The 11169-nt window shown below is 36.4% G+C and overlaps 1 protein-coding gene across 1 annotated transcript in view; it reads right to left on the reverse strand.

Moving 5' to 3' along the window:
• Positions 1-2081: 2081 nt before the first annotated feature.
• Positions 2082-11169, reverse strand: part of MYOF (myoferlin) — a 71232-nt gene continuing 62144 nt past the window's right edge. The window contains exons 42-54 of the mRNA XM_009334805.1: positions 10437-10592; positions 10232-10323; positions 8720-8890; positions 8050-8198; positions 7693-7832; positions 6617-6705; positions 6436-6531; positions 5732-5873; positions 5315-5414; positions 4204-4397; positions 3086-3195; positions 2587-2734; positions 2082-2117 (exon numbers count right to left, since the gene is read on the reverse strand). Coding sequence (XP_009333080.1) covers positions 2082-2117; positions 2587-2734; positions 3086-3195; positions 4204-4397; positions 5315-5414; positions 5732-5873; positions 6436-6531; positions 6617-6705; positions 7693-7832; positions 8050-8198; positions 8720-8890; positions 10232-10323; positions 10437-10592 — 1623 coding nt within the window. The remainder of the gene's footprint in view (positions 2118-2586; positions 2735-3085; positions 3196-4203; positions 4398-5314; positions 5415-5731; positions 5874-6435; positions 6532-6616; positions 6706-7692; positions 7833-8049; positions 8199-8719; positions 8891-10231; positions 10324-10436; positions 10593-11169) is intronic.

Below are 11169 nucleotides of genomic sequence, written 5' to 3' on the forward strand. Positions count from 1 at the left end.
TACACAGGGCTCAATCTTTGCTAACTGTTGGCAAATGTTAGTAGGCAAAAAGCTATGGTATGCTGGCGTCATGGACAGCAGCTACACCCGGGATTACAGATTTGACCAGCATTGTATGTAAATATTAATGATCACATTTTCTTTCTTGTGAACATGTGTTTTCTTTTGTTACTGGAGCAGGCTGGGTGACAGAATGGCTTCTCAGACTTCCCAGTTATGTTTTTAATGGCATTGCCTAATTTGTAGTGAAACTATCAAGCCTATGCATGCTTGGGCAAAAAGGCATCTGGAAGAGGGTGAACTCAACTCAGAAGGGCAGTACCTGCCACGCTTCAAACGCTGGGTGAACAGGCTTGCTCAGATCTTTACTCTGTCTCATAATTGTTTTCTGGGGAATGCTCTTTCAAGTTAAATGCTTTCTAATTACAACCCTTACAAGCAACACACTTTCTTGTCTTACAATGAAAATAAGGCTGCTGTGATTTTTACCATCTGTCAGATTTATGGCATTGATTGAGACAGATTTTAATAGTGGACGATCAAACATCAGCTCATGCAAATTGCCAGTTATTTCTGGAGTGCTATTTCGTCATTAGTGAAGGGACGATCCATCTGGATGGTGATTAGTTCCAGCTCTGAGCTCTCGTTCATAGGTCAAGATGCTTGAGAGTTTCTTAACAACCGAAAAATAAGGGCGTTGTTTTCTTTTTTGACAGGATGACTGCTGCTTGCTCCACTCTAGCCAACGGGACTTCACATTCTGGAAATTATTTCGTGTAATACCTTTACTCTAGCTTGCTCAACAGAATCAAGTCAGTATAATTTACTTACTGTGCCTGACAAGTGCATGCTTATTTTACAGTGCTGTGTTATAAGCGTGCCACTAAATACAATGACAGATTTTTCAAGACTAATTCATTCTTGCAGTTATTTTTGTAATCCCTTTAAAGACAGCTGAAGTCTTTATCCAGTCAAGAGTGTGACAATCATACAAAATGCCGATTTCAGGTTCTGCTGCAGATTTCCTACGTTTCAAGCACCAGAGAATGTTCAGAGAGATGCTTCTGCTTTGGCCCGCCATAAAAGTGAGGTGGAATCCCAAACTATAACCTGATTTTTAGTGCAGATTATATCTTGCTGTGCCTAGGGAGAGGAGACTGAGGCTAAATGAAATACTTCCCGTGTGCAGATCAGATTTCAAACAAGGGTTGAATCTGGGTTGTGTATCCTCTTATGTTTTGATCCAAGATCATCTCTAAATACAGGGAGTATAGTGAAACTATTCAACAAATTTCATTTCTTTACTAATTTCTTAATTAATGAAGAAATTAATTAGAACTTTATGCAGAAGTATTTCCTTATTCTTCACTGTAAAGATAACAGTAAAATACCTTGAACTCCAGATTTGTGGCATTACATCCTTTGATAGACGCTATACGATACCTAATGCATTGTAGTTTTGCAATAGATAAAGAAAACTGGAAGCTTGCGTTTTACTTGTGGATAAGTTTATTTAAACATTTGTAACTGATACTAAGTAAGCAGTATATTATTTATTTCTATGCACATGCAGTTGTTGCCAAGATACATATATAGCATTGTCAAGTCTACGGTGCAGTAACTAAGAATTTTAAGCAGCATGATGCTGGAAGCTTTTCTAGAAACAATGTCTGACCCTTCTTTGATTGCACTGTGAGGTTTCTTTGGTATACATAATTATAAGTAGTGCTTGTTTTTCATTAAGTTAAAATGCAAAGTTTCAAAGTGTGCCCAATAGAAAGGAATTCTCCAAACGAAGTATCCATTAAAAAAATAAAGATAGCAATAGCATTTTTACCATGCGTAGATACTACCGAAATAAAAAAATGTACGTGAAACATGAGGGCGTTTATCCTTTGGTTTTTAAAAACACCTGTCATGACCCCTTGAACCTTGGATAACCTTGGTTAAATTCTTACTTATCTATTTTACAGTTCCAAGTACTAGCAGAGAAAAAGGATGGAGAGCCTTACTGAATTCGGTCCACAGCCTGAGGCGAAACCTCATTACTATTTAAAAAGATGAGGTAAAAAAACTCTTCTTTAAATTGGTTTCACGATCTTCATTGACAAATAGTTCTGTTGGGGGAGGAGGGAAGAAACAAAGGACGTAAAAGATGTACACAAAATACTTCAGTGTAGTTTTGTAAAAGACAATTAAGATATTAAAATGGATCAATGTATTCAGGGTATGGTAATTTCAGTTAAAGTACAGTAAAAATGAGTATGATATTTCAGATTAAAGTAGACTGAAAATGAGGCTCTAGACCACCTATTAACAATTTTTAATGGTGTAGGTTATTAACTAAAGATGGAGCAGATGAGTGCTTTAGAAGTGTTAATAAGTTAGTTTTAACATAAATTTTAATTGTTTCTCAATAAAAATAAGTTGAAATTGTTTATAGCTATAAGGATATAATCCCTATCTCCCTGCTAAAACTGAGTTGATACACTCCTTACTCAGACAAGAGATTCATCTTGTTGATGACTCATATATAAGCTAATGTCATACCACAGCTGAAGAACAGTAACATTTAAAAATTCTTACCGGCAATGAATAGAGGAGTACTGCTACAAACAAGAGTAAAATCAGCAAGATGATAAGGCCTATAAAAAGCCATTTAAACCTGCGCCACACAATAAATTTCATTGTCTTGCAGGGATTTGTAAACCAAAGGAAGGAAGTATCTGGTCGGCTGCATTTTGAAAGAAACAAATATTACTCATACTATAGAAACTTAAGGGAATACTTAAGCGTGAGAGTCTAACACATTAAAACACTCTGGTTTGGAGGCTGAAGAAAACACAGATAGTTTTGTAATGTAAGAAAGATAGCACTTTCAGTAAACGTGTGCCATTAATACTGAAACCACCTTGCATTTTATCCTAATGCTTGCAGAAGGAAACAAGACTTCTGCAATAAATGAAGTTTTGCAAAGGATAATTGATGTCTAATAGATCCTTTGCTGCATGCAGACTTTGTCAAGAACGTCATAGTAGCTAGATATTATGTATTTCTCAAGCTAGTGAGGGAAAAAATATCTTACTTTGGTAGATCTAGTTTGGGGTTCATGTTGGGTTCATCTCTTCCTTTACCAGCTGGCCTTTCGTCAGCTTCTTTTTCATTGACAACTTCCAACGTCATTTCAACTTTACCCTTCAGAAAACGTGGCATGAGACAAGCATCTTATTGAAACAGCACTAATAGTACTTGTTTGGTACTTATACGGCAGAGTTTGGGATCAGCTCATTGTGTGCATCTGTGTGTTTTCCATTTCCTTCTCAAAATACACTTATTTCTGCACTATGACACTGTCACAACACAGTACCAGAGAATGACAAATAGAAAAAAAAAAAATCACAGGACATAAAATGGTTCTGCTAATTCATTTGTAGTTCTGTTTTAAGCTATACATTGTTTTTTTCCAATTTAGCAAAACAAAACCAGTTCTCTTCTTTCAAGAACAACCCAAGGACTGTATCTTTTCCAAATGACTAAGCATCTCATTTTCTATATTGCTGTGGCTGATAGATGTTTCTGAATATTTTTCCTCATTTATTAAATTCCAGTAATAAAGTTTAAAGGCAAAAACATCAGAAAGAAGCAGCAGACACACTTGAAAGGCTTAATATTCTAGCAAGTGATAAATAGGCATTTATATTCTTCATAGAGCAGGTTAAAATGCTTTAGGTCTTCTGATTGCCCTCATAATCACGAAGCTAGTCTGGGTTCTCAGCATATAAATTATATTTGCTGTGTACAAAAATGCTTTGAATTTAAACTTTTTTCTTTAGTCTTTAATGCATTTAGGATGTCTCGTGTTTCTCCTAAGCAATAACATGATAAATTCATTCACACAATAACTCTCTTGGCTGCTTTGGCGAGATAACATGACTCAACCTGGCGCCAGGTCCTTCAAGTTAAACAGAGTTAAAAACAAAATAAATAAATTTAAGTATTAAACTCATACTTTAAAACAAGAAATTGTTGATGGAGCAAAATTCCTGAACTTGTAAATAGAACATGGAATGTTCTATTTACTCCTCCTCTGTCTATCCACTGAAAGCTACCAGCTCAGCGGGGGACTTTTTACAGTCTTCCTTTATAATTTGAAAAGCAAGGTGAGCATGTTTTAAGTACTTTTTAAAGAAGTAATAGTCATACCGCTAAAATACGGGAGCCATCCTTTTCAACATAACATGGCCACCATCCTTTCATGGATTTCTGTTCAAAGAGAGAGGCGGTCCTGGGAGCCTTCTGAGGACTGTCTGCCTTGTATTCTGGAATCATGTCTATATTGCACTTCTCTGGAACTTTTGCTGGAATGATTGTTTTATGTAAATCAAGTTCCACAAAGCCTAGGAGATGGATTAAAAAAAATAAACACTGCATAACACAACCAACCATACAGCATAGTGGTTCAACAGCAACCTTTACTATCTCTAAACAAGTTACACAGGAAAAACAATCAACATACACATTACATTCTTGTTTGTCTAAGGATGTTGTGAGGCAGGGAAGTGGGACATCAGGCTGTGTTTAAGCCCATCTTGCTGGTGTGGATAAATTGGACTTAGCAAGCTCTCCTCCCCCTTTTTTAATGCAAGATCACTTGATTTTTAATAGAGGTTTTTTTTTCTCCACACACCTAAACAGAAGATAACCAAATACAACAATGTAATACTAATGGAATTTCTGAGAGTTAAATGCATGATTTAGCTGACTTTAATGATGGTTATAAATCAGTTATTTGTTTTCAGATTTTGAGGCCTATATGGTTTGCATGTAAGCCAAAGACTTTGGAGCTGTCTTAATACAGGGCAGAGAATCTTCTGCAGAGCAGTATCTCTACAAAAAGTAGGGATTAATAATGGTGTGAGGTAGAATTAATAATGGTGTGAAGTAGATTGCTTAACCTAAATTACAGCCTTTTGTCAATACTCTTACTTAGAATTGAAGTACTCTTGTTTTAAGTAATTTTACTGAAAGAAAGAAGCAAAGTAAGTTTTCATGCACATTATCATTTCATGCACTTTGTGATAGGGCTTACCTGAATCAAAAGTGTCTTGGTTTACCTGCAAGTAGGCCTTCACTGAGTGAATATTCACTCATTCATTCATGAGCACAAATAACCCTGTGCTGTGTGGGAAAGCAGGAGTGTATTTGCATGCTCAGTGGCTCACTTTGAAAACACAATCCTTATGCGAGAATTTAAAATTGTTCATTTTTATCTCTTGCTTTGAGACAACAATAATTCTTTTCTCAGAAGCCTTACCCAGATAGTCATCCAAGGAGAACTTGTCATTATCCCATATTTGAATGATCAGTTTGGGTGGGATTCTGAATTCTGTCTTGTCAAGACTCCAAAAATGTTCCTAAAATTTTCAAAAACAAAACCCAAGCACCTTTTTAAAATTACTTATGAAAATTCAAAACTGTGGTCTGTTAGCACTTGTGAATTCTGGGGTTGGTGGAAGTATTAAGGATCTAATCTTGCCCTTGCTAAGAGGAGACTGCTGTTGTTGCCAGTGTGTTGTTCCTGGCTCAAAGGCAAAATTGCATCTGTTCGCAATAGCAGTTTGAGGAAAGTATGCAGAACTGAGCCAGACTGTCTCTTTCAATAGGTAGGTACAAAATTATCAGACTAATTGCAATCTGTATTCTAAGTATTGAAATCTTTAGAAATACTTACCTTTTTGGAAACTGCACAGAGTTGCTCCGCTGGGAGATAGTCAAAAGGAAAAACAAATCTCCAGTTAAAGTTCCCTTCACCGTCCAGTGATCGGTAGTGAACATCGGTTTTCTGCTTATTTTCTTCATTACCAGGCATCCATCTGAAAATACAGAGATGTGTGTCTGGCGTTTGCAGTGGGACTACACTGGTGCTTGTTTGTACTGTAACCATGTCATCAAGTGGTTGCAAACAAGCCATAAAAGTTGCTCACAGAGGGCTGGAGAGCCTTTCACACCCTTTCTCAGTTTAGTTCCAATTCAGCATTGTAAATAGGAATATCTGAACTGAATTTCTGATCTGCTAAGACCAGTACTGTATCAGTGGTGAGTTGTTGATGTTTTTTTTTTTAATTTCTTTTTTAGGAGAAATTAGATCGATAGCCTAGTAGTATATTTCTCTTGATTTCTATTGAATGTTTTGCATTAAGAATAGGAAATGTACAAAAGTAGGAATCCAGGTTATGCAGCACTAAAGCTAACTCACTATCTTTTCAGTTGCTTCCCATCTCAAGAGCTGAACTTCTGGGGTTAGCACTATTTTAGAGCCTCTAGTGTGCATTGACTTGGCTGAACCAAATCAACTTTGGAACCCACAGTCTAGGCATTCCCAGGACATTCTGAATGTCATTCATTTGTAAGTGTTACATGACAGGGTGCTCCTACCCCTTCACATAAATGTCACTCATTTCTTCCCCTGTGATGCTCTTTTCATCCAGAAGGACATCTTTGGTGTTCCAGACAATCACCCGCAAGATATATCTAAGAGAGAAGATGTTTGGGGAAAGAGAATTGAATTGCCTTTGTCGGGGCTGCCAGATGGTGTGTAGTATATACGGATACTCACTTCTTGGCTTTTCGGGGAGTAATGTTGAAGGGAGGGCCTGGAGGTCCTAAGCTTTTGGGGAAGACATCAACCCACATCTGGAGCTTTCCCTGTAGCAGTAGAGAAGATGGATGAGGGATTGTTTGTTGCGTACAGGTTTGTCATGGTGATTCCATGGAACTGCTTATTGACATACTTAATACTAATTTTAGCCACAGAGCAGAGTTCACTCATGTTACCAATGTCAGAACTTCTACAGACTTCAGGTAGGAGCAAGCCCAATCCCTCATGTTATGTAAGCTTCTTCAAATGAACAATGCCAAGAATTCAGAAGATGGTAGGGATGTTAATTCCTAGTGAATTCAGTGCAAGTTAGGTGCCTAAATAGTTCTCATTCTGTAGGTCCAAGTTTCTGTTCTCTCAGAGTTGGTATTAAGTACAGTGTCATGCACGTGGGTGATAGTTTGCAGCTGGTGGCCTACAGCGTAGATGATCAGTCCCCTTAACTAGACTCTGAAGTAAGGCAACCACTGCAGATTTTATACTCTATTTCAAATGCAAGCCCCTTTATTTTTGCAGATAGTTTCTGCATCAACCAGAAAACTTTTCTTAAAAAACCAACCACTGGTGAGTTACTAAATGCTAGAAAACAAGTTAGCCTTTGTTCCTCTCTGACAGAGAGATCCAATATAAGACTTCGTGTTTAAACTAGTACTTCTGGACCTTGTAGAGAAATGACAAGTTTGGTCTCATTTGTTGAATGTAGCTGGGAAGCTCTTGAGCCAGGCTGCCTCCCTTATTGTTTGTGAGGTATTAAACACATATTCCAGCTTATTTCAGTAACAAAGTAATAAATAAATCTTTCCCAATTTCCACTCTGTCAGTGTTTAAGGTGTCATTTGGGGGTCTTAATGGCAAAACATAACAGCGTTTTGTTATTTTTCCAGACTAACCCGCTTTCGTTTCTCAGCCAAGTAATATTACTTTGTAACCCTTTTCCCCTGAGTAATACCACTCTATTGACAACATGATATAAATACAGGAATGCTCCATTTCTGCATTCAAGAAAAAACCAGAAGTAAACTGGTTCATAGTACCTGGGAGATGTTGGGCTGGAAGGTGCTATATAAGGTCCTCGTCTCCACATGTTCGGGTACCAAACCCTGGGTTCTGAGGATATGAAGGGCTAGCCGCTCTTCACCTGGACCAAGATGCTGATGCAAAATTTTGTTAGCTTCTGAAATAAAAGAAATGGAAAAAGAACGGGGCTCATGAACCAGAATTTGCATTTGAACTTTTTAAAAAATTTCAAACCAGATATTTAAAATTGAGCAGAAAACTGTGCTCAACATAGAAAAAATCCTTGATTTTTTTAAATTTTCCATAAATAACTGAAAAGTTTTATATTTGTATCAATATGAATTTAAGAGAGAAATATAAGTGAACAAGCTCACCAGCTTCCTCCAAAGTATAGTCTCGTCCCCCGTAGTTAATCTTTCTACCATTCTCGGAGAGGACAGGAGGAGCATAGCCTTTAAACCTGGCTACATTTTGCAATAACTGGGTTGGTTTTAGTTGATCACGCCAGGTATTCACACCTGAACTTTTAGGAAAGCAACAGAAACACATCCTAAAATTATTCATCATTCAGGGCATTTACACATCATGTAAAATGTATTTATTAAACTAATTCAGAAAGGGCAGCACTGTAACTGCCTAGATTGAGGCCACTTGAGTTTGATACAGCTCAATTACGTTCCAAGACAGACTGCTTTTTTCTTTATATATCAAAATAATTTAAGCTAACAGATGCTTTCATATTTATTTCCTTGAGTAGGTCAGAAAATTCTGTTAAGTGTGTGTTCTCTGGACAGAAATAACACACATTACCACATAAAGAGAATATTGAAATGTTTGACATCATGGTTGTCAGTCAAGGCTTTTCTGAAGACTTTGCAGCTTAACTTGGAATTCAGATGATAGAGTGAACACAACAAACACCCATGAGAAGCCACAGCATTGTTTTTTAACCATACAATTAAGATGAAGGAAGACCAGATTTTTTACAGAGACTGGGTACTAGATCTTAAGAGATAAAAATTTTCATTAGACAAAATGACTTACATGCAATACTGCTGTGGGATGCCACAGTGAGATCCATAACGAGAAAGGAATCTGTTCTCAAGATCAATTGTGGTTTCACCCACTTTTTCATCACGAGTCAATATGTCATAGTCATAGACTGAAATTTTCAGATCCTTTTCTTGAGGCAAGAAGCAGCTGAGTTCATACATTCTAAACATAAAAATGTCCAGTTAACACTATTGCTCTTTTGAGCAATACTTTTTATTTTTAAACTTAAAACCCCCACTTTTTAGTTTATTTTTGAGCAATAGCCTTTACAAGATATTAAAGGGATGCTTCCAATGCTGATAAATCTAGCAGTAGTTACCATTCATGCTCCAATTTCTATTTGCCCTTATTAATAATTCCGTTTGTACTCCTATACATATTACATCCTTCCTTTCTGCACAATGTATTACTTAGATGTTTTCTGTGAGGCAGCTTGAATTGGGACTGAGAAAGAAACTAGTATGGCTCTGCCAGCCACTCTGTAAAAAGGATGGTTGTTCAATCCATAGTTTCTGCATGATTGGAAATTCTTAATTTTTTTCACCACAATACAAACACAATTGGAGCCTTAAAAAATACGGTCCAAATGTTTAGCTTCTATGACTAGAAGGGATTATTCTGTCCTACACAAAACAGACTGTAGAGTTTTCTCAAATTAATTCTCTGGATTTACTTTCAAGATATGCAGCCTCATGGTTTCTACTGCTGCTGAATCCATTACCCTTCAGGTAAAGTATTTGATGGTTAATTATTCTCTGCATCTTTTTTTTGTTTGTTTGTTTTATTTCTAGTCTAACTTTTTAACTTTGGCTTCCAGAATCATTCTGGAAAAACTTGGAATTTTGAGGGTACTTTGTACCTGTAATCAAGTCTCTTTGCCGTCTATTTCTTTGCATAATCTGAACAATTGAAATCCTATAGCACGTCATTGCAAAGTATGCTTTCCAAACTCTTTATACACCTTCTAGTCCTCCTCTCCTAACTTTCTAATTTATGAAAATCCACCTCTAACTCTGGACACCAAATCAGACCCAGAATTTCATTAGTAATTATAAAGTTGATATAATCTCTCCATTCCTAATTAGTATTTTTCTATTCATATATTTCAAAGATATCATTAGGTTTTGAAGGAAAGGCCAGTGTACTGGGAATACATGTTAAGCCGGTTACTCATTGTGACATCCAAGTAGTTTTCAGAGTTTTCCCACATTCTAAAAGCATATTTTGTTATTCTTGTATGCATAACACAGGGCGGTTTTAAGATATATACGTTCTTTGACTTTGTGCAATTTACCCATGTGGTACCGAAAAATCTATAGACTAGCCAAACACCTGTGTTGTCCCATGATTTCAAAGGGAAATGCCTTACGCAACTTTACTCACAATTAACTGTCAGTATAGAAATATGAATAGAGCATTGGCTATTTCAAATAATGGTTTATCTTAAAAAATAGGAAAACATTCTAAAATACAATAAATTGAAAATACAAAAAAGTTTGTTACCTGCCAAAAATTGGGTTGAGAGTATTAGGCACATAATTATCTCTGTCTTCAATTACTTTTTTACTTAGGGATATTTTTATATAAGGATCGCACTATTTAAAATAAGAAAAAAATATTGTTAAGAAATAGTTATCAAGACTAACATTATTTAAAATATACTACAGCAGAGTTAGCTCACAGGCATTCCAAAAGCAAAAAGTCTCACCAGCCCATTATTATCCTGGGGTTGAAGCTGCAAAGCTCGAACAATATAAATTCGCACAATACATTCCTGAGGCCCGCTGTCTGGTAGCTCACGGAACTGACGAGGAGGAGCTGGAATAGTGGGATCATCAGGTAATGCATAGATTTTAAAGGATCCCTAAAAAATAATATAAAGACTCAGTCAAGATAAATGTAGGAAAGTGACTCTGCTAGGTTTGTCTTATTTATCCTACACATACGCACTGTTTTACATAGGAATAGCAAACTTATAGCTTGATCCACAGTCACTTAGAAGTCTTCTGTTTTACTTTAGTGGGTTTTGGATAAGACTTACGACAAAGGCAAGGTTATATCCTTAGCCGATTTAAATCAATATAGCTCTTTTGATTTCAACACAATTACTCGGTTTGCTCCAGCTGAGAACACGTAATGCATACTTCATATTTGTTTCCCTCTCCAAAAGCATCATTTAATGTTTGGGGTTTTTGGGTTTTTTGTTTGGTTTTTTTTGTGGGTTTGTTTGGTTTTTTGTTGTTTGTTTGTTTGAAAACATACAATGTTAACATTATTTTAATCTTTAAAAGTCATAGATGGAGTCACAAAAATAGTACAAAATACCTTTTCCAAATTCATTCTAAAAATGTACTTTGTTCAGAACACCTGCAGGTAAAACTTTAGCCCTGCTCAAGAGGTTGTCTGGGAAGGTTCTCTTCCACAGGTACCACGGAAGATCA

Source organism: Pygoscelis adeliae, unplaced genomic scaffold, assembly GCF_000699105.1.
Source record: "Pygoscelis adeliae isolate BGI_AS28 unplaced genomic scaffold, ASM69910v1 Scaffold632, whole genome shotgun sequence".
Lineage (NCBI taxonomy): Eukaryota > Metazoa > Chordata > Aves > Sphenisciformes > Spheniscidae > Pygoscelis > Pygoscelis adeliae.